Source organism: Ranitomeya variabilis, chromosome 6 (assembly GCF_051348905.1).
Source record: "Ranitomeya variabilis isolate aRanVar5 chromosome 6, aRanVar5.hap1, whole genome shotgun sequence".
Classification (NCBI taxonomy): Eukaryota; Metazoa; Chordata; class Amphibia; order Anura; family Dendrobatidae; genus Ranitomeya; species Ranitomeya variabilis.
The window spans coordinates 415,370,371-415,396,444 of NC_135237.1; the positions used below are offsets into that span (position 1 = coordinate 415,370,371).

General features: G+C 44.1%; 1 protein-coding gene across 1 annotated transcript; it reads right to left on the minus strand.

Moving 5' to 3' along the window:
* Positions 1-2,383: 2,383 nt before the first annotated feature.
* LOC143782624 (myosin regulatory light chain 2, smooth muscle minor isoform) lies at positions 2,384-26,074 on the minus strand. The gene is made up of 4 exons (XM_077270303.1): positions 25,931-26,074; positions 12,863-13,064; positions 10,740-10,901; positions 2,384-3,225 (listed from the first exon to the last, which is right to left on the minus strand). Exons 2-4 carry the CDS (start codon positions 13,044-13,046, stop codon positions 3,053-3,055), a joined length of 519 nt encoding a protein of 172 aa, XP_077126418.1. The 5' UTR covers positions 13,047-13,064; positions 25,931-26,074; the 3' UTR covers positions 2,384-3,052.

The following is a 26,074-nucleotide window of genomic DNA, read 5'->3' on the forward strand; positions in this document are numbered from 1 at the left end:
GTAAATGCTTTCTGCTGCATCAGTCCCATGTGTGACCATAAAGCATCAGCCCCATAAGACCATACACAGAAGAGCTCCAGTTCTGTACTGCACCTATATTCCGTTCTCAGAGGCGCTGCACTGTGTCCTAGTTACAGAATTACTTCTGGTGGCTCCTGTCATCAGTACTTCTGTTTTTCTACTGCATCTGTCTTGGATAATACAGCAATTCCTTTGCCATGAGTGAGAGGGATAAATAACTCACATACTTCTGAGGAGCCATTGTGCATAGATTAGGGATCCAAATAGATGCAGCTGTCCACTCAATGTAACAAGACAGCTTTCCAGGATAAAGAAAGATTACTACATTCCGCCTAAAGTAGAGCAAGAACGCCTACACAACGACACGGTCATTTTATATTAATTAGAAACTGATTCTAGTGTGTGCGTGGTAGAGGGCACTATGGAGGCAGCACAATACCGCAACCCAATTGTGGGCACCTGATCTGGGGACTGGACAGATAATGTAGAGACACTTCCCACAGACAAGGAACATAGTAACACAAAGTTGTACATTTATTTGTGGATTTCCAGGAGGAAAGGAACAAAACAGAAAGGGCAATGCAAGTACAGTATTTACAGACAGGTCCTCTAGACCAGAGGTGTCAAACTGCATTCCTCGAGGGCCGCCAACAGGTCATGTTTTCAGGATTTCCTTAGCATTCCACAAGGTGCTGGAACCATTCTGTGCAGGTGATTAAATTATCACCTGTGCAATACAAGGAAATCCTGAAAACATGACCTGTTGGCGGCCCTCGAGGAATGCAGTTTGACACCTCTGCTCTAGAGAATTCTCATCAGTAATTCCACAGGTTAAAACTTACAAAATGGTTTTATTTTGCCATTTTTGGCTTGTAAAGTAAAACAAAAAATATACACATATTTTGGCTGCGATTCATCCAGACTGGTAATATTCTAACCGATCTTGATGAGGAGGCATGATGGAGTCAGACATTCCCAACTCACGAGGTGAATGCCTCCTTATGAATCAGGAGCTTCTGATGAGTGGAGTGCACCTCCACGTGTGACTGGAGTATGGAACTCCACTGTTAGTCATGAATTATATGATCTGCAGCATCGCGCCCCCATTCCACCCATTTCGGCAAAGCTGGGAAAAATGGCCATGAAAATGCCAAGTGTCACAAAATTCTTAAGCAACTCGTTTGCGCCAAAATATTGTGACTTTTCAAAGCAGTTTACACAAGAATTCTGGAAACATTGCTTTGATGAATCACGGCCTTTATGTTTTTGTGGGCTTCTTTTGTGTACACGCTGAGTTTTTCTGCTTTCAAGAAGAAAAAACAAAAAAGAAAATTGAAACAAGGCTATTCCTAGTGACCACTGCATTTGAGGAAGGAGAAAAAAAAAACCAAAAAGTTCTGTACATGTACATTTCATATATGCTGGAATGAATGGATCTGGACACGATTTCTCAATTATTTGACTGTACCTAAAATTCAGGAGTTAGGATACATTCACGCAGTGTCCCTTTTAACATCTGTGTAAAACAATCCATTTTTCTCTCATATCTTACAATATTGCCTGTTTTTTTTCTCAACCATTTCTAAAAACTGAAGGAGATAGACTTTCTGAACTTTTACTTATTCATTGACTTCTAGCAGTGGATCAGTTATGGAACATGAATAAAAAACTGAAGTACAAAGTCTGCTTTCTATGAGTCATCCATTTTATATGGATCCACGCTTAATGGCAAAGTTTGAGCCACAACAAAGGATGAAAATTGGACATCTTCTAAGCCTCAAGAACTCGAATACGTGGATTTGTGATGTATGAATGTAAGGATCAATGATCTATGGATCCATGTGCTGTCCAAGAAAACAGCACGCGGATGTGTGAATTCGGCCTCATTGAGATAACCAATTTTTCAGAGTACGAAAAAAATTGACTTTTTTTTATCAGAACTTGATCAGTTTGAACAGAGTGGTCCATTTGTTCCGTTTTTCTCTTACATGGCAGGGGAGGGAAAAAAAAAATGTTTCTCCATATTCTCCTAAGTCTGAACATCACACCATTTCCATTTTTACATCAACTTGCATTGCAGATTATGATCTGACCTGCGGATAAAAAAATCTTACATTTCTCTGTGATTTTCTGCAGACCGCGCTGCCAAAAATCACACATGTGAATGGCCCTATAGACTATCACAGGTACAAGTCCGGTCCATGACAACTGTGATAGTACTCGTTCGAGAAAATCGGGATGAGGCCTTAGTCTGATGGTTTTTATCCATAGATATATATATTTTTTTTACAGTTATCTAGTTTTACTCGTTTCTTAGTTGCATTGGTTAGTAGTAGTCACAGACATTACAACTCAAACAAAATCTGATAAAAACACTTTTATTTTATAAAAATTTTGGAATATTGAAACGGATCTGAAAATAAGTATTTGTTGGCCCTTTTATACATGCTGATGGTGTATGCTCCTTGCTAACACCTAAAGGAGCACCCCTGTACATCTTCCTCAATACTTAGTGTAACAGAGTCTCAGAAATAGAATATCCAGAAGATGAAGGAACAATGCAGTGCAGGCAGCTGCCAGAGAGGATGGCGTGACCTTTAGCAGGAGAAACAAGGCGTATGGTTTTAGCATATTGGAAGTGAAGAGGCACAGTGACATTTTCACTTGAACCATAGCCACTTTGAGCAATATTTGTTTCCAGTCTGCCAAACCACACCAAGATAAAATGTGACAGTTCTTTCCATTTTATTTTATTTTTAAATTTTTTTTTATTACAAAATTGCAAAAAATCCAGCTCGAGTCAAAAACATAATCTTTTGGTCTGCTGTGCAGCAATTCTTTATAATTCCTAGTAAAATGTTACAGTTACATCTCCTGTTTCCAGTTTGCTTATAGATGTGCGTACGCCATACTGGCTTGGAATAAATCCATAAATACACAAAGAAGGTTTACAGAGCTACATGCATGCACAGATCTACCAGAAGGAACTCAGGGCAGAAAGCTAGAGAAAAGTGGAGATGAAGGCCAAGATTTAGTCATCCTTGTCCTTAGCGCCATGTTTCAGGATGCGTGTAAACTCAATGTAATTAAAATTGCCCTTCTTGTCAATCGGTGCTTCTCTGAACAGCTCGTCCACCTCCTCATCTGTGAATCGGTCTCCCATCGTGGTCAGCAGCTCTCTCAGATATTCTTCTTGTATATGACCTGCAGACAAACATGAAACAAAGTATAAGACTTCTCTATAATCAGAATTATTCCATCCATCCAAGACATCGGGTTGCTTCGGCACACAAACAGGCAATTTTTTGCTCAGCCCATTCTGATAGATAAAACAATTATAGAAACTTTTGCACCAAATTTCACAAGTGAATATAACTTTCAACATGGAAAAAAACAGCCCAAATCTCAATTCCAAGAGGTTATAATCCACCCAGGTTTGCGGAGATTTAATTTAAAATAAAGGGATAAGTGTGGTACTGATAACCAGCGGATGTATTAAACATCCATAGTCCTGGTATGAAGATACAGCACTTAACTTTCAACCTCATTAGCATTTGCTGATGCCCAGTCAAGGTACAGGGAAAATTAAAGTGATTGTCCCAAGAACAGAGTTCATTTTAATCAATAGATCTTGAAATAATAACTTCCACAATTGCACGTGTTAAAAAAAAAAAAGCTCCTGTGCTGAGAATCCTATAAAATGTGCTCCTGCTATGTTTTGTTATTTGTGGTGTCCGACTTTGCAGAGCTGCTCCAGGTCATAGTCAGCACATACCACAATTCCCGGCTACCTTGTGATAAGTGAGTATACAGATGATACAACACGGGCTCGCACCTGCTACTTTGAGGTAACATATTTCTCTGTCCATTTTATCACAAAAGTGTTTCTACCACATCATCAGCCCTGATGGTTCTTCATAAATCAAGTCAGTGGCACAAGTTCAGCAGGGTCCCCTGGAGCTCCTACACCACTGACTTGATTTATGAGGAGCTCAGTGGGCTGGAGATGAAGTAGAAACCCTCTCTTCTGTTACTTTAGGCAGGCAACTGTGTTCTCTCAGAAAGCAGGAGCTGCAAGCCTGTGCCGTTTCATCCGTAAGGAGAGACTTCTGCTTTCTCTCTTGCCCCGGTGGTGTGGTATGTGCGGACTATGAACTGGAGCATCTCTTCATGGTCAGACACAGCCATTACACAGTAGGGGCACATTTATAAGATTATCTCAGCACAGGGACAAGACTTTTTTTTTTTTTTTTTTTAACATCCAAATTCGGAATTTAAAATTATCCCAAGATCTGTTACTTGAAATGTCTTGATGAGCTTTTGGTGAGTTTTTGATGTTGGAGAATTTGTGTTGTGTGTAATTTTGCAGCAATTTTGTTTTTCCTTTGAAAAACATGCAGAAAAAAACTGCTAAAAAAATGCAATGTGTAAACAACACCTTATAGGGAAGACAAGAGACTTTATGTTAGGCTGATCAGAAGAAGGGAAAATGAGAATGGTTTCCAAATGAGAAGTGTGTGTAACTGTAAAGTATTCTAGTATCTGTAGGATTGGCCTGAACCCTGTGTGTATAAGGCTACTTTCACACTAGCGTTAACTGCATTACGTCTCAATTCGTCTTTTTTCAGAAAAAACGCATCCAGCAAAAGTTTTTGCTGGATGCGTTTTTTCCCCATAGACTTGTATTGGCGACGTATTGCGACGGATTGGCATACGTCGTGTACGTTTTACGACGTATGCGTCGAAATTTGGCGACACGTCGTCGGCAAAAAACGTTGATTGTAAGCTAAAGGCCTGTCACACAGGGTAATTACTGCCTGTTCATTCCTGACACTAAGATCGGTCAGAAATCTATGTGTAAGCCCAGCTGAATAGAATTGTTACTTTGTATGCAACATACAATCTAGTGCTCAGTTTGGAAGTTTATAGATTAGATTTTTCTTTTTGGCAAATCCAATCATTGCTACACACATTGCATGGCCTCATGCCGCACTGCAGGCTGTGACTGATCAGTGACACTGTGCAGCAGCACCATCCGGCCTCCTCCTGCCTTGTCATGCAGAGGTGCCAGTACACCAACTAATGAGACAGCTTGCAGAGAGCAACTCTATACAACAGCTGTCGGTAACATGGCCACATTAGATATAAAAACCAGCACAAATTTGTTGCAAGGTCTCTTTAAAGCGAACCTGTCAGCAGTTTTTGTCTGATGGGTGTTACAGGTCCGGCGCCTCCCATCCTCCTGCTTGCTTCATCGCTCCCCGCCATCGCGCTCATGCACAGGCGTACTTATGTGCCCTGTTGAGGGCAGAGCAAAGTACTGCAAAGCGCAGGAGATGGGTCTCTCTGACCTTTCCCAGCACCCTGCAGTACTTTGCTCTGCCCTCAACAGGGCACATAAGTACGCCTGTGCATGAGCGCGATGGCGGGGAGCGATGAAGCAAGCAGGAGGACAGCATCGCAAGAAGATAGGAGGCCCCGGACCTGCGGCACCCATCAGACTGGACCGCCCCCCCAGGTGAGTATAATAAAACTTATTTTTCCTATCTTTCAGGTGGGACAGGGGGCTTATCTGCAGCAACAAAGAACGCTGTAGATAAGCCCTGAAAGGCAGTGGCCGCATCTTATAGAGGCCAAAACTGCTGACAGGTTCGCTTTAACCCCTTTCTACCGCAGCCAGTTTTCCTCCCTTTCTTCCAAGAGTCATAACTTTTATTTTTCCATCGACATACCCATAGGAGGGTTTTTTTTTTTTTTTAGGGAACTTGAGCCTGCGATCATCTGAGCTCTTGATCTACATATATTGTACTGCGGTATAGATCTAAAACCATGGTTGTCTATGATGCAACAACGCTTCACAGTAGTACCAATGTGGCAGCCATTTCTGTACGTCCACAGCTGCCATGAAGGTCATCGCCACATTTTTACAGCTTCGGACAGGTCATCACCACATTTTTACAGCTTCGGACAGATAATGGTTATATAATACACCTGGCATCGGTCAGTTTTTGCATGCTCAGCTTCGGAGACCACTTCATACACTCACACTTAACATGCGCTGTACATGTAGTGTACAACGGATGTCGGAAGGGTGTAAAGAATGGAATTTATGGTCTTCCCCAGGCATATTCTTCAGGTCATTTCACATTGGGTGTGTTAAAGGGAATCTGTCAACAGGTTTATGCTACGTCGTCTGAGAGCAGCCTGATGTAGGCAAAAAGAAGCCGAATCCAACGATCTATCATGTAGATTACTGCGTGCAGCAGTTCTCACAGTCAGAGCCTATAGATTAAGCAATGCAGCAGAGCTGAGGAAGCTAATCCCACCCACCTCAGACTCTGTATATACAATGTACATAGTGAGCTGCCTATAACAAGAGGGGGGTGTGAGGGACCAGGGCTCACAGGACCAGCTAGTCACAGCAATGATAAGCTCCTGGTGATAAAACAATCATTGTAAGCAAAAAGAACCTGGAGCTTGATAAGAGGCATAGATGAAATCTGTGTTTTAACCCCTACGTCTTCAGATTACAGAGCAAAAACCTGATGATTCCCTTTAAGGTGCAAGTGCACGCTGGACGATAGAGTTGCAGAGGCCTGTATCAAGCCCATCGACTACTGAGCAAAGCTCCCATATAAAAGAGTAAGGCTACTTTTACACTAGCGTCGTACGACGCACGACGAATTGCGTCGTTGCGACGCACCGACGCTAGCAGTGAATGCGCCGCACAACGGGGGCAGCGGATGCTGTTATTCAACGCATCCGCTGCCCCATTGTGAGGTGCGGGGAGGCGGGGGCGGAGTTCCGGCCGCGCATGCGCGGTCGGAAATGCTGGACACGACGCACCAAAAAGCGTTACATGCAACGTTTTTTGGTGGCGACGGTCCGACGCAACACAACGCAACCGTCGCACGACGGTTGCGACGTGTGGCAATGCGTCGCACATGCTAGTCTACGGAGAAAAAAACGCATCCTGCAAGCACTTTTGCAGGATGCGTTTTTTCTACAAAACGACGCATAGCGACGTGCAGTGCACGACGCTAGTGTGAAAGTAGCCTAAGACGTTTGCACTGTACAGGGTCATGAGCCACCGTGCCACGCAGCAAGAACTGCATCTCTCTAGATAAACCCCCTCACAATCACAGATGGTAAATAAATGTTGGTGCTTGCTGGGCTTTGGGTAGCGCTGACGTTTCACTCAGAACCTGATGTTGACCCCATATTATCGTCTAGATGCCACATAGTATCCACGGCATTTAGAAGTTTGAGAGGAAGTGGGCTCCTTCTGTCATCCCCCCAGCGCCCCCTTGTGACTTGATCACAGTGAGCAGAGGGTTATCATGGCAGCCAGAGGTCAAGTGATGACCTATAGGTTTGCCAGCAACGGTGGCCGATTACACCCTGCTACTGGCTGAGGTCTAAGAGGCCTTGTGTCAGTGTAAACTGAAAATTCTCATGCCTTGCTTTATACCAGCGATCAGAAAAATAAAAGTTGACATACAGAAACTATGTAAAAAAATGTTAAACTTATTAAAAAGAACAATACATCACAAATTAAATAAATAAAAAATGTAAAATATATTGCCCCAATAAATTCACATATATACCAAAAAACAAAGATAAACAAACAAACAAAAAAAAAAGAACACATATATGGTATCACTGCGTCTGGAAATACCCGATCTTTAAAACCAGGGCTGTGGAATTGAAGTTGGAAGTCGGTCTCCATTTTGGTGGAGTCAGTTTAAAATGGACAGACTGACTCCAAAATCATTTGGATACAGTAGTTCAATGCTGAATATTTTTTCATAATTTGGTAAAGTTCTGACATGTGCTATAAATGTCTGTTCTGTTCCTGATATGAGGATCTGGGCTTTTAGTTGAGATGAATCTGTGTTGCACTTTCTGTACATGCTCAGTAGTGAGGCATGTATGATGAGTCGGAGGTTTGGCTTACCGATTCCATAGCCCTGTATAAAATGGATGCACTAGTTAACCCCTTCAGTGAACACAGTAAAAAATAAAAAATGTGGCAAAAAAACGATGCTTTCTCTTATTGCTGAACAAAAAGTGGAATAAAATGCGATCAAAAACACAAAACGTAAATAAAAATGGTATAGTTGAAAATGCCATATTGTCCCACAAAAAACAAGCTGCCATACAGCGGAGAAATATATAAGCTGTATCTCTCACAATATAGCTATGCAAAAATAATTCTTTTTTCTATTAGGCTATGTGCGCACGTTGCGGATTCTCTGCGGATTTACAATGTAAATCAATGAGAAAAAAAAAAAGCTGTAAACACTTTGCGGAAAATCCGCTGCGGTTTAAAAGAAGTAGCATGTCACTTTTTTGCGAATCTGCAGCGTTTTTGTACCCATTCCATTATAGAAATCCACAGGGGTAAAAACGCAGTAAATCCGCAAAAAGAAAACGCAGCAAAAATGCACAAAAATCGCTGCGGATCCGCACAAAATCCGCAGCTGCGTTTTCTGCCAGGAGAGGCACAATCCACAACAGAAATTCCTAAGGCTAATCCGCAACGTGTGCACATAGCTTAAAAGTTAATTGTGTAAAAGCAGCAAAATATTAAAAAATGATATAAATGAGTAACATGCTGCTTGTTTTTGGAAAGCACTCATGGAGTTAAAATCATCATGACACCTGTAGATAAATTTCCGCAGGGGTGGAATTTCCAAAATGGGGTCACTTGAGGGGAGATTTTGCTCTTCTGGCACTTGGGGGCTCTGTATATGGAGTCTGCAAACTATTCTATGAAAATATGTTCTCCAAAAGTTAAATAGTTCTCCATCCATCCTTCAAGAGTCTTGCCATATGGCTAAGCAGTACTGTACAGCCTCAGTGCGGTATTTCCATGTTCACAAGAAATGTGACAAATTTTGGTGTCATTTTTACCCATTTCTCATTATGAAAATGTAAAATCTGGGTTTAAATAGTTTTTTGTGTTATAAAAATGTAATTATTTTTTTTCACAGCTTAATGGCGACACCTGTAATGTCAATATGATCACTGCACCCTTAGGTGAATTAAATGAGGTGTGTAGTTTGTAAAATAGTGTCACTTATGGTGGGAGGGGAGGGTTCTGCTGTTCTGGCACCTCAGGGTCTCTGCCAATATGACATGGCACCCTCAAACCACAACAGGAAAATCTGCACTACAATATGGCGCTCCTTCCCTTCTGAGCTTTGCACTGTGCCTCAAAAACTAAATTTTTGATCACTTATGAGGTATTGGCATACTCAGGAGAAACTGAGTAATTATACTCTTCATTTTCTACCACCACCCCTTTTGGAAATTACAAACTTGGAGCAAAGTAACATTTTAGTGGAAAATTCCATTTACCGAGCCCTGAGAGTTAAAATGCTCACTACACCCCTAGATTAATTCATAGAGAGGTGTACTTCCAAAATGGGGTTACTTTTGGGGGGTTTCTGACGTTTTGGAATGTCAAAGGCTCTTCAAATGTGACATTGCGTCCTCAACTTATTTCGGCAAAAATTGCATCTCTTCCCTTCCAAATCGCGCGCCCAAACAGTTTGGGGTACATATGGGGTATTTGTGTAGTCAGGAGTAATTAAGCAACAAATTGTATGGTCAATTTTCTCATTATCCTTGGGGGCTAAAGCAATATTTTTGTAGGAAAAGTTATTTTTACAGCGCAACGTAATAAAATTCTGTGAATCAAGATTCTCACCAAACCTCTAGATAAATTCCTTGAGAGGTACAGTTCCCAAAATGGGCCGATTGTGTGGATTTCCACTATTTAGGCACATCAGCAGCTCTGCAAACGCAACATGGCGTCCACTATCTATTCCAGCCAATTTTGCGATCAAAAGTCAAATTGCACTCCTATGCCTCCGAGCCCTGCCGTGCACCCAAACAGTAGATTTCCACCACAAATGGGGTATCGGCATATTCAGGAGAAATTGCACAACAAATTTTAGGGTCCATTTTCTGGTGTTACCATTGAAAAAACAAAATTTGTTGTAAAGTAACATTTTTGTGGGGGAAAAAATAAATTTTCCGTTTTATCCTTCCATATTGATTTAATTCCTGTGAAGCACCTGAAGGGTTAATAAACTTCTTGAATGTGGTTTTGAGCACTGAGGGGTACAGATTTTAGAATGGTGTCACCTTTGGGTATTTTCTGTCATATAGGCCCCTCAATGTCACTTCAAATGTGATGTGACCCCTAAAAAAATTGGTTTTGTAAATCTGGTTGGAAAAATTAGAAATTGCTGATAAACTTAACTATCTTCCTAACAAAAAAATGTTTAAAAAATAATGCAGATGTAAAGTAGATATGTGGGAAATGAACAGTTAACTATTTTGTGTGACATAACTCTAGTTTAAAGTGAACCTGTTAGTAGGATTTTGCTAAGTAAACTACAGGCATTGTCAAGCTTGGCAGGTAAAATGATTAAAATGATACCGGGGTGAGGAAATCCGTCTTGTGGTTCTGGTGTAATCAGTGTTATAAGTTTTTAGTTAATGAGATGCTCATGCTCTGAGGCGGGACTGTAGGCAGAGTCATCTCTTCCTGCTCTAGGCCAGAGAAACCAAGAAGAGACCTGCCCACAGGCCGCCCAGAACCACAGTCTGTCTCTAGGACGGGGAACTGTCCAACTTCAGTCTGCTCAACAAGCTTGTTTTTTTAGTGTCTTACACAACCTGATGCCATTGAACCAGTTACATACCGTTCCCTTCTTCATCAAAGCAGGCAAATGCGTTTCTGATCACATCTTCTGGATCTGTGCCATTCAGCTTCTCCCCAAACATGGTAAGAAACATGGTGAAGTTAATGGGTCCAGGTGCCTCGTTCATCATGGCTTCCAAATATTCATCTGTTGGATTCTTACCTTAAAATAGAAATCATTGTATGTTGTCAATTTCCAGAGGTTTTTTTTCTTCTCAGAAGGCTGTTCATCCTAAACTATGTATGTTAATTCAGATTTACAGCCCGTACTAAGCTCACCTAGATGCTACAATCTCCTTGCACTTATTGTGCGCAACCCTTGTTTACCAGATTTCTCAAGCTCTTTACAACATCCGAGATAAGAAAAACTGAAAGCTGGACAAACCGGGTCTATTTACTGCAGTGCAAACAGCGGGGCAGATTTACTAAAGGGACCCAGACAGGTCCCCCATCCCTTAAAATCCCCAGCATTTCTCTATTCCTTTATAAACACCCTGCCTAAATAGCCCTTTATAGTGTCTGACACATTGAGATTTAAAAAAACTTTTTACAGTAGGTTGTTAATATGCAAATTACAGTAACTTTTTGACGAGTCGATGGGGCGTGTGTTTCCTTAGACTAGTCACCCTATTCAGTATATCATCAAAACCCTTATTGGCCAGCTCTCTGCTAATCTCGCGCACGTGCGTGCCCACAGCTTATTACACCATTCCATACACCGGGCTTCAGAGGCGCACTGCCGGGTGTACAAAATGTCACCATGTCCCATGGGAAAAAAAGTCACGCACATGCGCAAGATTTACAGACAGCTGGCGAGGACGCTGGGTGTTGCAAATAATGTAATCACGCCCACATGGAACTGTAAAAAATACATCTGTTAATGTGTCAAACTCTATAAAGGCTTGTTAGGCAGGGTGCCTGTGAAGGAATAGACAAATGCTGGTGGTTTGGAGGGCATGGGGGACTTGGCAGGTTTCCTTTAAACTTGTCCTAAATTTAGACAGCGTGAAACTAAAGCAGACCGGTAGAAATTGCACCAAATTCCCCAGTGTCGCTTGCTGGGTGATAAATTCACCTTGCCAAACACTTTTCGCGTTACTGTGCCACCTCTTGGCTGGATTGCTTTACATTTATATTTTGCATCAAACTAAAAAAGTAAAAATATATATTGGTGCAGATAAGAATTTCCTTCCCGAGCGCCTTCCTTCCCCTGCCCAAACCTAAAATGAATTCAAGAGGACTATTTTAGAAGCAAATTGAATTAACTCAAATGCAATAATAAATTCCACATGACTCTTGCCTTCAGGGTTATCTGAATGGCTAGCAAAATCAAATCTGCAGTCAGTCAGATGAATCAGCTTGGGGCAAGTAGTCCCTGACGTGTGGCCTGTGCTCTCCACAGATCGGCCAACGGGTACCAATTGGCGCCTTCTCCTGAAAATTACGGTACTAGAGGGGCTCATTGGCTAGCGTTCCGCTCATTCGCCTTTCTAATGCCTGCACCTGACATCACCCAGGATACATTAAACATAATGAAAATATAGAATAGGGACCGGGTGGAGGAAGAGAACAGAATAGGTAATCCTCTGATTTGTCTTCCGCACTTACCGCTGACCACTAGGTTGCTTGCAAGTCCTGGCAAAGTGATAAGCGGCAGAAGCACAATAGTTAATTTTTTAACAAAATTGCAATTTGAGAATGCATTTTCCTGTAACATAGCAGGTTAAACACTAAAATAAATCAGGTACAACCTTAAAAAAAAAAAGAAAAAAAAAAAATGGTACCGACTACTCCCTGGACCATCAGTTACACCATTTCAGTAAAAAACAGAATTTAGAGAATTTTTCCAAAATTGTAGGAAAGCTGCAGTATTTTTCGCCGTGCAGCTGCAATTTGTGAATGCAGCCTTTAATTGTCAAGTATTTGCTAGGTCTGCAATGCACAGACTATCACCAGAATGTAGGCACCACTGATGGTTACAGGTGCTGAAGGTCTTAATACTAACTTACCTGTAACAAAAATAACCTTTAATTTATTGGGAAATGTAATTCCGAACTTCCTCCATCCCATCCTTCCCTCATTGGATGGGAGAAGTGGAGCTATATGCTGAGGGATATTACTTACCAAGGGAAGCAAGCATATCGTGCAGATCTTCCTTATCAATAAAGCCATCCCGATTCTGATCAATCATATTGAAGGCTTCTTTAAATTCTTGGATTTGGGACTGGTCAAACATAGCAAATACATTGGATGTTGCGCGCTGGGGGCGCTTCTTGGTGGTTTTTGTCTTTGCCCTTTTGCTTGACATCTTGGCGGTGGTGTTAGTCTAAAGGGAAAAAGAGGAGGAATAATACTACAGAACTGCTACTGAGGAAGGACAACAAGGAACATCTTGTCAGAAGGTTACGAAGAAGCTTGGACACTTCTCAGGACCAAGGTGGTAAGGGGCCTAGCAAATTAAAAACACCAGACTGAGTTCACCTATGGTGTCGTGAGTTCTCACTGCCTGGTCCAACAAAGGTAAAATAAGAGTATAATATGCAGTCTGACAATTAGACAGGAATACCAGGGTGATGCCAGTTGTTAAATTCAAGATTTCATGTCAGCAGTGGGTGCATAGTCCTCATATTTTCAACACGTCTATTTGGAAATTATCAAAGCACAGTCCCCACAATACAACAACCCCCACCGCCATCACCACACAGATATCAGGTCCACAATCATAATATACAATTTCCAAAACACATTGCGGTCAGTGAATGACAACTCTACATTTGCAGGTTGCAGTATAACGTGTCTGATCCAATTTAGGAAAAGAGAAATGGAATTCGGACCCAAAACAGTAACTGATGCTAAAGGAAGCAGATTATTATGGGCTCCAGCTGGTTTCATTACATGGTAATTTTGTAGAGAAGAAGAAAAAGTTATGTATGCTGCATTTTCTTCAGGTCTAAAAACTGACATGTATCGGACCCCAGACAGAGCCGTAATAGGAGGTGGGGTCCTACTGCTGCCGTTAACATCAGTCATATAAAGGGACGCTTTATACTCGGAGCGTTATCTGCTCCTTATCCAAGATGTGGATAGGATGTCGCCCATGTACAGTGATCTAGGCTGCAAACAAGCTGAGGAATGTGTATACACCCAGATACGGACCCCCAGCCCAGACCTACTTACCTACACAGCAGCAGCGTGATATAATGCACAGTACAGAAACATGGCGGCACAAATATTTAGGCTGGTAAATTTGAAATCCCAAAGTAATAAATAGCTTCCAGTCCCTGACAACAGGAGGAGATCTCCACAATGGGTAGGAAGTGTGGTAAATTACCATGGAGAATAATATAATGGCTGACTGCACAATTCTGTGCCCTACTTTTATATATGTCTATAAGGGAGGGCGTTACACCTCCTTTGAATCAAAACTACCAAACTGTATGAGCCTAATGACTAACCTATCATAGTAATACTGCCACAACAGCAATACAAAAACAACTCAAATCCTTAGGAGCCCCTACAAGTGAACTGGACAAACATAAAAATAATCTCAATACACACATCTACACTAGAATTACTGATACCAGCGCCCCTAATATAGAGTCGGCGTTACCTGACTTATCTCCGCAGGACAATGCCCGGCACTGACGGCAGATACCCTCTAATAGGCTTTGTGGTGCCACCGTCATCCAGCTCATAAAGGTCACATACCTGCCATGTAACACAACCCCCAAATACAGGCCAGCTTGATATACTGTATGATATCACTGTGGGATCTGGGTGAATCCTCTGGCAGGCAGCACGTCTCCACCTCTTGTCTAATTAAGGCTCCTTTACATGGAGACACTTGTTCCCAATCACTGCCCAGCGATCAGCAGACAAGCATGCTGGGTGTCTCATGACCACATTACAATCCGCTTGTGTAGCTGGATATGTGCTGCCACCATTAATGACAGAAGGGGCAGCATATGATTGTCTGAATTGCCCTTGTGAACCCCCTGGACCATCACTAGCTTTGATTGGAGCTCATTAAGAACCAATTTAACTCATATCAATCAAATCTCAGTACAGGAAGTTTACAACGTAAAAACACACCCAGCTTCTGACATTTTACCCCTTGAGCATTTTTATACTTGCCAAGCAGGTGGCCTTTACAAACACTTGTAAGAGAATGTTGTTCTAAAGAGCTCTCTGAATTGAAGCACGGTCCTGTAATAGGAAGCCACCATTGTAAACAGTGATGTCATGGAATTTCCTCCCTCCTAAATACTCCACGATTCACTGTGAACGGCATTATTGAAAAGTGAAAGTGTTCAAGAACCACAGCAAGTAAGTAAGCCACATAGAGCTATTGAGCTACATAAAATTCACCAACGCTCTGCTGACTCCATAACTGCAGAGTCTAAACCTCATCTGACCTTAGCATCAGCCCAAAACAGCAGCGGGAGCTTCATGGCATAGGTTATAGTCAGCTACATACAAGCCTTACATCACCAAGCACAATGCCAAGCGTCAGATGGAGTGGTGTAAGGCACACAGTCACCGGAGCAGTAGAAAGTTCTGTGGAGTGACTAAGCACATTTCTCTGACAGTCTGATGGTTGAGCCTGGGTTTGGTGAATGCCAGGAGCACATTACTTGCCTGACAGTATTGTGACAACTGAAAAGTTAACGATAGGAGGTTGTTTTTCAGGTCACAACCTGCAAGAGACGACTGGCGTGGTGCCGATAACAGAAAACGACCGCTGGTAAGTAGAATACTAAGGCCCGGGAACTTGGATATGTAGCACCACTCCAGTAGTAAAATAAAGAATGAAAAACAGCTGGAGTGGAGCTTTAATGCTTCAGAACATCACATTTTGGAGTATTGTAGTTCCTAAGAACAGTTTTGGGAGGGTCTTTTTTACATACAAACATTACTGTGCCCCATTGCACAAAGCACGGCCCATAAAGGAATGGTTGGGAGAGTTTGGTGTGTACGTCACTGACTGCACGGAATCCTGAGGCCGGCCCTCTCCTGAAACATCCCTGTCAGACCCGATAAATCCTCTCTGGATGATTGGACAAAACTCCCCACAGGCACTCAAGTCTTATAGAAAGCCTTCCCGGAAGAATGGACACTTATAGCTGCACAGGAGGAACAACGCCACATTGAGGATTATGGCTTTAGCATAGGGTGCGAAAAGTTCCTGCAGGTGTAATGCTTTCTTCCAGATGGTATATTACCAAAACAAGTTTAATTCCTTTTTTATACAGGTAACGTATCCTTTATCTAGTAGGAAGCCCAATGGCATATGCCGACGATCCAGCACTGGCAGCGCATTGGACGCAGCACAAGTTCACTATGTGCAAAGCACAGTCTTCTATTGAACGCAGGTGAATCCGCATGTGTTCACTGAACCGTGCATCTCCACAAGAGAACTTGGCATGCTGCGGTCTGGAGAGAAGCACCACATGTCTGTCTCCGCAGGGAAGCTGCAAGCGTTTCTGGATGCATAGTGGACATGGGATTTCTTGAAATCCCATCCACTGTGCTGTAACATCTGTCCGCTGCGGGTTGGACGCTACACAGGTACGCAGCGTGTACTGATTGTCTGCACATACCCCAATTCAGGTTCTCCTACATAAATATATCATGCAGAGCGGAGAATGAGGACTCTATGACTGGAACGTCTCACTGTATCTGCATACATAGAAAGTTTTAGGAAAGAAGCTCCAACAATAAATGCGGATAACAGGCATTGGTACTCTAGGACTCCCTCTAGTGTCTGTTCTGGTCACTACATCCGTCCCCACATCTCGATATCTCTTAGGCCATGTTCACACTTTGCGTGTTTTCCTGCGGATCTGCGGCGATTTTGATGCTGCGGGTCCGCAACAGTTTCCATAGCGTTTACATTTACATGTAAACCCTATGGAAACCGCAAACCGCTGTGCACATGCTGCGGGAAAAACCACGCAGAAACGCAGCGGTTTACAACCCGCAGCATGTCACTTCTTTGTGCAGAATCGCAGCGATTCTGCACACATAGAAATGCATTGATCCGCTTACTTCCCGCATGGGGCTGTGCCCACGATGCGGGAAGTAAGCGGATAATGTGCGGTTGCTACCCGGGGTGGAGGAGAGGAAACTCTCCTCCAGGCCCTGGTAACCATATTTGTGGTAAAAAAAAAAAAAAAAAGAATTAAAATAAAAAATAATGCTATACTCACCTCTCAGCGCTGCACGCGGCCGTCCGGTCTCAGGTTTGCTGTGCGAGCAGGACCTGCGGTGACGTCGCGGTCACATGACCGTGATGACGCCGCGGTCACATGACCGTGACGTCACGAAGGTCCTTCTCGCACAGCCTCTTTGGAAACGGACCGCCTCGTGCAGCGCCGAGGAGATCGGGACGTCAGAGGGGGTGAGTATAACCATTTTTTTTACATTACTATTGATGCTGCATATGCAGCATCAATAGTAAAACCAAAGCCCACAGCGGAAACCGCAAGACAAAACGTGATAAATCTGCAGGGATAACCGCAGCGGTTTTGCCCTGCAGATTTATCAAATCCGCTGCGGGAGAACCCGCAGGTACCCGAACCTACGTGTGCACATAGCCTTATTGGTAGTCCCTTCTGTCACTTTATTTCCTGGTGCTAGAAGCCATGCTGGACTTTGTGCTGTAACATCTTGATAACTGCAATTCTCTCTTTGCTGGGCCTCAATTCTTTCCTCTTTTGTAAAGTAACAGCAGCTGTCAGCATCGTCAGTTATTTCCCTAGGTTTTCATCATACACAAATCTTTCATCATAGCTATTTTCTAATCCATGTGCTGGCCATTTTTAGTCATGACGGCACACTGATCAGGTTATTGGAACCGTTCACACACAAATTGTTTTAATACATCCATGTATCCGTCCTATTAAACCTAATGCAATATCCTAATCTCATCAGTCTTTGATCTTCTGTGATTGCTCAGTGCAATCCTGCAGGTACACATTACTGCAGTGTAAAGGTACCTTCACACGAAACGACATCGCTAGCGATCCGTGACGTTGCAGCGTCCTGGCTAGCGATATCGTTTAGTTTGACACGCAGCAGCGATCAGGATCCTGCTGTGATGTCGCTGGTCGCTGAATAAAGTCCAGAACTTTATTTGGTCGTCCGATCGCTGTGTATCGTTGTGTTTAAAAGCAAAAGCAACGATACCAGCAATGTTTTACACTGGTAACCAGGGTAAACATCGGGTTACCAAGCGCAGGGCCGCGCTTAGCAACCCGATGTTTACCCTGGTTACCAGCGTAAAAGTAAAAAAAACAAACAGTACATGCTCACCTGCGCGTCCCCCAGCGTCTGCTTCCTGACACTTACTGAGCGCCGGCCCTAAAGTGAAAGTGAAAGCACAGCGGTGACGTCACCGCTGTGCTGTTAGGGCCGGAGCTCAGTCAGTGTCAGGAAGCAGACGCTGTGGGACGCGCAGGTGAGCATGTACTGTTTGTTTTTTTTACTTTTACGCTGGTAACCAGGGTAAACATCGGGTTACTAAGCGCGGCCCTGCGCTTAGCAACCCGATGTTTACCCTGGTTACCCGGGGACCTCGGCATCGTTGGTCGCTGGAGAGCGGTTTGTGTGACAGCTCCCCAGCGATCAAACAGCGACGCTGCAGCGATCGGCATCGTTGTCGCTATCGCTGCAGCGTCGCTTCGTGTGAAGGTACCTTAAGGTGTAACTGTGTAAAGAAGCATTTACCTTTGCTAATAATTGGGCACAAGTACTCCAAGACAAGCTGGTCTCCCGATAGTCGGGATTAGTCGACCGTTCACCAATCAGGGCTGTGGAGTCGGAGTGAGTGTAAAATGGGCCGATTTCAATTCCTAAAATATACACTGCTCAAAAAAATTAAGGGAACACTAAAATCCCACATCCTATATATCACTGAATGAAATATTCCAGTTGTAAATCTTTATTCATTACATAGTGGAATGTGTTGAGAACAGTAAAACCTAAATATGATCAACGTAAATCACAACTAATATCCAATGGAGGTCTGGAGTTGGAATGATACTCAAAATCAAAGTGGAAAATGAAGTTACAGGCTGATCCAACTTCAGTGGAAATGCCTCAAGACAAGGAAATGATGCTCAGTAGTGTGTGCGGCCTCCACGTGCCTGTATGACCTCCCTACAACACCTGGGCATGCTCCTGACGAGGCGGCAGATAGTCTCCTGAGGGATCTTCTAATCTCCTAACAGACCTGGACTAAAGCATCCACCAACTCCTGGACAGTCTGATGTCCCATCTGATGTCCCAGATGTGTTCAATCGGATTCAGGTCTGGGGAACGGGCGGGCCAGTCCATAGCTTCAATGCCTTCATCTTGCAGGAACTGCTGACACACTCCAGCCACATGAGGTCTGGCATTGTCATGCATTAGGAGGAACCCAGGGCCAACCGCACCAGCATATGGTCTCACAAGGTGTCTGAGGATCTCATCTCGGTACCTAATGGCAGTCAGGTTACCTCTGGCGAGCACATGGAGGGCTGTGTGCGGCCCTCCAAAGAAATGCCACCCCACACCATTACTGACCCACTGCCAAACCGGTCAAGCTGAAGGATGTTGCAGGCAGCAGATTGCTCTCCACAGCGTCTCCAGACTGTCACGTCTGTCACGCGTGCTCAGTGTGAACCTGCTTTCATCTGTGAAGAGCACAGGGCGCCAGTGGCAAATTTGCCAATCCTAAGGTTCTGTGGCAAATGCCAATCGTCCTGCACGATGTTGGGCTGTGAGCACAACCCCCATCTGTGGACGTCAGGCACTCAGACCATCCTCATGGAGTCTGTTTCTAACGGTTTGTGCAGACATGCTGAAGGTCATTTTGCAGGGCTCTGGCAGTGCTCCTCCTGTTCCTCCTTGCACAAAGGCTGAGGTAGCGGTCCTGCTGCTGGGTTGTTGCCCTCCTAGAGCCCCCCTCCATGTCTCCTGGTGTACTGGCCTGTCTCCTGGTAGCGCCTCCAGCCTCTGGACACTACGCTGACAGACACAGCAAACCACCTTGCCACAGCTCGCATTGATGTGCCATCCTGGATGAGCTACACTACCTGAGCCACTCGTGTGGGTTGTAGAGTCCGTTTCATGCTACCACGAGTGTGAAAGCGCAACCAACATTCCAAAGTGACCAAAACATCAGCCATGATGCATTGGTACCGAGATGTGGTCTGTGGTCCCCACCTGCAGAACCACTCTTTTATTTAGTGTGTCTTGATAATTGACAATAATTTCCATCTGTTGTCTATTCCATTGGCACAACAGCATGTGAAATTGATTGTCAAACAGTGTTGCTTCTTAAATTGACAGTTTGATTCACAGAAGTTTGATTTACTTGATGTTATATTCTGTTGTTTCAGGGTATGTGCACACGTCAGGATTTCTTGCAGAAATTTTCCTGACAAAAACCGGACATTTCTGCCAGAAACCCGCATGCGTTTTTTTCGCGTTTTTCATGCGTTTTTTCCGAATGCATAGAATAGTGGGAAAAACGCAGAAAATCTGCAAAATTAATGAACATGCTGCTTTTTTTTACCGTGATGTGTTTTTTTCGCGGAAAAAAACGCATCATGTGCACAAAACATGCAGAATGCATTTTAAATGATAGGATGCATAATGTATGCATTTTTAATTTGTTTTTATAGCGTTTTTATCGCAAAAAACTTGAAAAAAAGCGAAAAAACCTGAACGTGTGCACATACCCTAAGTGTTCCCTTTACTTTTTGAGCAGTGTATAATAAATTGGGTACAGTAGTTCAATGCCGTATGTGTTGTACATATTTTCGTAAGAATTTGGGAAAGTTCTGAAATATTCCTAATCTAAGGGTCTTGGCTTTTGGTTGAGATACATCTGTGCTGCACTTTATGTACATGCTCAGTAGTGACCAGTGCTGTTTGGTTAGAGAAATTGAGGAGACGGAGGTTTGGTTTACTGCTACAAATTAATGAAAAGAGCAAAGTGCTCTTTCATAAGAAGAAATTAATTTAACCTTAATCACTCAGCAGTACATTGCTCTGTGTAAGTAGGATGTGCTGCCAAAAACAACGATATTCTTTGAGCACAGAGTGATCATATTAAAGGGGTGGTCTCAAGTTCAAGAATGGGTAATATTGCAAAGTGCTTGTAACAACAGTCAACTTTGTAGTTAAGGCCTCTTTCACACTTCCGTCGTTTAGCCACCGTCGCAATGCATCGTTTTGGAGAAAAAACGCATCCTGCAAAGTTGCCCGCAGGATGCGTTTTTTCTCCATAGACTTGCATTAGCGACGTATTGCGACGTATGGCTACACGTTGCATCCGTCGTGCAACGGATGCGTCGTGTTTTTGAGGTCCGTCGTGATGAAAAAAAAACGTTAAATTTAACGTTTTTTTCGTCCGTCGGAACCGCCATTTCTGACCACGCATGCGCGGCCAGAACTCCCCTTCTCCCCGGAACTCATAATGGGCAGCGGATGCGTCTGAAAACTGCATCCGCTGCCCACGTTGTGCACTATTTGCACAACATTCGTCGGTACGTCGGGCCGACGATTTGCGATGGCCCCGTACAGACGGAAATGTGAAAGAGGCCTTACTCCTTAACCACTTACAGAGCCCATGTGAGTATGGCCACATGGCCATACTAACAGAAAAATAAAAAAAGTTATGGCTCTGGAAAGAAGGGGAGTGAAAAACGAAAAAAGCTCCGGGGGTTAAAAGCCCACTCTATCACTGATATAATTTTTAGCACATTATTTATATTTTCTGTATAACTATCCTCCCTGTTTTTTGGGTTCTAATATATTGTATGTTTATGGTTTTTTTCAGTGAGGTTTGATAAAGACCCATCACGGGGTCGGATCCTTACCTCGACACTTTATTATCACTATGGTGTTTTCAATAAATTTCACCTATATTATGCATTTGAAAATCCATATCTTGAGTGCGGCTGTTTTTTCAAGTACAGCCTCTGTTTGAAGACTTCCACTGAAGGAGAAGAACTCACCACCTCTCGTGGCAGCCTGCTCCACTCATTGATCTCCTTAACTGTCAAAAAGATGTTTCTAATATCTAATCTGTATCTTCCCCCTTTCAGTTTCATTCCATTGCTTCTTGTGTTTCCATGGGGAAATGAGACTAAGGCCGGTTTCACAAGTCAGTGGCTCCGGTACGTGAGGTGACAGTTTCCTCACGTACCGGAGACACTGACACACGTAGACCCATAAAAATCAATGCATCTGTTCAGATGTCATTGATTTTTTGCGGACCGTGTCTCCGTGTGCCAAACACGGAGACATGTCAGTGTTCGTGGGAGTGCACGTATTACACGGACCCATTAAAGTCAATGGGTCCGTGTAAAACACGCACCTCACACGGACGGTCTCCGTCTGGGGTCCGTGTGCGTGCAGGAGACAGCGCTACATTAAGCGCTGTCCCCCCCACATGGTGCTGAAGCCGCGATTCATATGTTCCCTGCAGCAGCGTTTGCTCCAGAGAAAATATGAATAATAGTGTTTAAAATAAAGATCTATGTGTCCGCCGCCCTCCCGCCCCCTGTGCGCCCCCCCGCTGTTCAGAAAATACTCACCCGCTCCCACGTTGGCTGTCACTCCTTCCTCTCTGCCCCGCGCCTCCTACTGTATGCGGTCACGTGGGGCCGCTCATTTACAATCATGAATAGTCGGCTCCGCCCCTATGGGAGGTGGAGCCACATTCATGACTGTAAATGATCGGCCCCACGTGACCGCATACACTAGAAGCCGCGGCCAGACCAGGAAGCAGCGAGGGAGGCGGGTAAGTATTTTCTGAACAGCGGGGGGGCGCACAGGGGGTGGGGGGGCGGCGGACACATAGATCTTTACTTTAAACACTATTATTCATATTTTCTCTGCAGCAAACGCTGCTGCAGGGAACATATGAATCGCACTTCAGCACGATGCAGGGTACCACACGCGTGGGTACCACACGCTCCGTGTGGTACCCACTCGCCATACGGGCAGCACACGTGTGCCGCACGTATGGCCTACGTGAGTTCCCAGGCACACGGACACGGATAACTCCGGTACCGATTTATTCCGGTACCGGAATTATCTGGACGTGTGGGACAGCCCTAAGGATGATCCCTCTACACTGTTACATCCCTTCAGATATTTGTAGACAGCTATTAAGTCTCCACTGAGCCTGCTATTTTTGCAAGCTAAACATTCCCATATCCTTTAACCGTTCCTTGTAGGTCATAGTTTGCAGTCCGCTCACTATCATGGTAGCTCTTCTCTGAACTTGCTCCAGTTTTTAAACGTCTTTTTTAAAATGTTGTGCCTAGAACTGGACACAGTATTCCAGATGAGGCCTGACCAAGGAGGAGTAGAGGGGATAATTACTTCACGGGATCTAGACTCTATGCTTCCCTTAAAACATCCTAGAACTGCAATCCCTTTAACGATCATTCGGTGCACATAGATGAGCGGTCAACCTGCCTAAGGGTATGTGCACACGTCCGGATTTATTGCAGAAATTTCCTGAAGAAAACCGGAAATTTTCTGAAAGAAATCCGCATTTTTTTTTGCGTTTTTTTCCGTGTTTTTTTTTTTAGCATTCTGCAAGCGTAATTAGCTTGCAGAATGCTAAAGTTTTCCAAGCGATCTGTAGCATCGCTTGGAAAACTGACTGACAGGTTGGTCACACTTGTCAAACATACTGTTTGACAAGTGTGACCAACTTTTTACTATAGATGCAGCCTATGCAGCATCAATAGTAAAAGATAGAATGTTTAAAAATAAAAAAAAATAAAAAAATGCTTATACTCACCCAGACGATCTCCTCAGCGGCGTCCGTTCATCTTCCCATAGCTGGTGTGTGCGCGCAGGACCTTCCATGACGTCGCGGTCACGTGAGCGGTCACGACCAATCACAAGACAGTGACGTCATCACAGGTCCTTCACCATACACCAGCTATGAGAACCGAAGCGGCAGCATGCAGCGGTGAGGCGGGAACACTGCGGGGGACATCGAAGGTGAGTATATGACTATTTTTTATTTTAATTCTTTTATTTTTGGCCAATTATATGGTGCCCAGTGCGTGGAGGAGAGTCTCCTCTCCTCCACCCTGGGTACCAACCGCACATAATCTGCTTACTTCCCGCATGGTGTGCACAGCCCCGTGCGGGAAGTAAGCAGATCAATGGACTCCTAGGTGTGGGGAATCCCCGCAATTCCGCATTTTTAATGAACATATTGCTTTTTTTTCCGCGATGCGATTTTTTTGCGGAAAAAAAATCGCAACATTTGCACAAAAAATGCGGAATACACTGTAAATAGTAGGAGGCATATGTTAGCGTTTTTTTTGCGTTTTTATCACGTTTTTATAGCGAAAAAACGCGAAAAAAAGCTAAAAATCCTGAACGTGTGCACATGGCCTAAATCTATATAAACAACTGCTGATTAATCATTTCTCGTTTATGGACCACAATCAGCTGCTATAACTGCCACCCTAGTCAACTCAGGAGTTTCAACCCTATAGAGAAAAAAAGAAAAAAAAGTGACGATTGATCCAGGCATGGCTGAATAGGGTTTACACAGTATTAATAATAAAACTCTTCACTCTGCAAAATTTGTAAATTATTTCTGGAGAAACTGTTAAAGCACATGTTCACACACATGCAGCATCGGGAGGATTTCCCAGCTGCTGTTTCTCAGGGCAGGAAGGAACAGGACGCCACAGATTCTTAACTATCTCTCCAACTGGTAATGCAGCATCCAACCATAACAAAAGAATGAAGAGAAGACATGTCTGTATGAATCCAACCCGTAGTATGGAGTGTCCCACAGACACCCCCTGACAGATGTCACCACACGGCAGGACTAGTAATGGCCACCAAGTCTCCAGGACATCAGCGGGGTGTAGCAGTAATATACGCAGCCATAGACTGGGACAAGGATTGTGCAACCCTCTCCAGCGGGAACATCTGCATTCATTTAGTTGGCTTTTGAGAATTCCTCATTATCTAAACATGTTGATAGGTCTCTGTCAGACTCTGTAATGTTAATAAAAGTCACCATAATAGACATTAGTAGCCCCCCAAAAAACTTCCAAGACCATTAGAACAATTTCAGTAATATGAGATGTATTAAATGGAAAATGTAAGATTATATGCAAAGAAGCCGTGACATATGGCAACACATTGTGGCACTTCTGAATGAGGCTTTACTGAAGTCCTAACTCAGACCCCAACATTTCCCATCTCTTTATAGGACGCGTCATCAATATCTCAGACATTATCGGTCAGAAACAGGAAAACAAAGAGGAAGGAAGCGGCTCCAACATGGGTGCACCCTCTAGATAAAGAATCTACTCTCACAAAAGACTGAAGAAAGATCTGAGGCTTCCTGGAGAACATGCCTTTATGTAACATCTCAGCAGCACAGTTATGTGGCAACATCGTATCAATCCGACGGACACAAGACTGCCTGCAGGATGACGGGCTGCGGAGAGATTACCACTATAGACGACCATACACATCAGTGGTCCAACACTCGGGGGCAGAATATTGGTGCTGCCAAGGATAAGGGGGACATGAGTTATTGGACTACAAAGGGTCCACATACTGTTCTAGCTCTGGGGTCTCTGCGGCCGCTCCTGGCTGGACAATTGGATAACAAGATTGTTACACAGGCACAAACTATCACATATCGGCCGTCACAGTGGTCCAGAGTGACCCACATGCTCAGGAATACCGGAGACTCCTGCCCAGACGATGACAGTATGATCCCTGATGAGGCGAGTGTCCATCAGACAGGTCATCAGTATCAGACCGATCAGTGGGGTCAGACTCCGGGTCACCAGATACAATGGGCCAGAATATCTGCATCATATGTCCTCCCCTCATGTAGGACACCACCAGGCCCTGTACAGGGCGAGCACAATACACACACATTGCTCGGGGCTGTCAGATGGGAGAACCACAACTCCCAGCAGGGCAGACATGCAGTTGCAGGTGTGACAGAGCGGGAGATGACTGACAGCAGCAGTGACTTGCTGTGCCTGACACCGGCCTCCAGGGGGCGAGGGCCGAGCACAACGCTGCTACCCCCGTGCCCAGTGCAGCGGTGCCCGGCTCTGTGTGTGAGGACGCCGCTGAGCCCGGACATGGCGGCTGCCGCTCCGCACACCGACCCCAGTGTTACCCACTTACCGCACACTAAGCAGAGAAGACCGGAGACAAGCGGGAGCCACTCACACAGACAGAATCACCTCACCCTCCGACCAACACCCGCACACAACTCCGCCTCCGCCACTCACTTCCGCATTCGCTACAGGGAGCGGATGGACCGCACCA

Excerpts from the sequence above, each read along its gene's own strand:
- LOC143782624 (XM_077270303.1), bottom strand. The coding sequence starts at position 13,046 with ATGTCAAGCAAAAGGGCAAAGACAAAAACCACCAAGAAGCGCCCCCAG. Across the intron at positions 10,902-12,862 it reads CGATATGCTTGCTTCCCTTG|GTAAGAATCCAACAGATGAA; the intron begins GTAAGTAATATC and ends TTCTATTTTAAG. Across the intron at positions 3,226-10,739 it reads CTTTGATGAAGAAGGGAACG|GTCATATACAAGAAGAATAT; the intron begins GTATGTAACTGG and ends GTTTGTCTGCAG.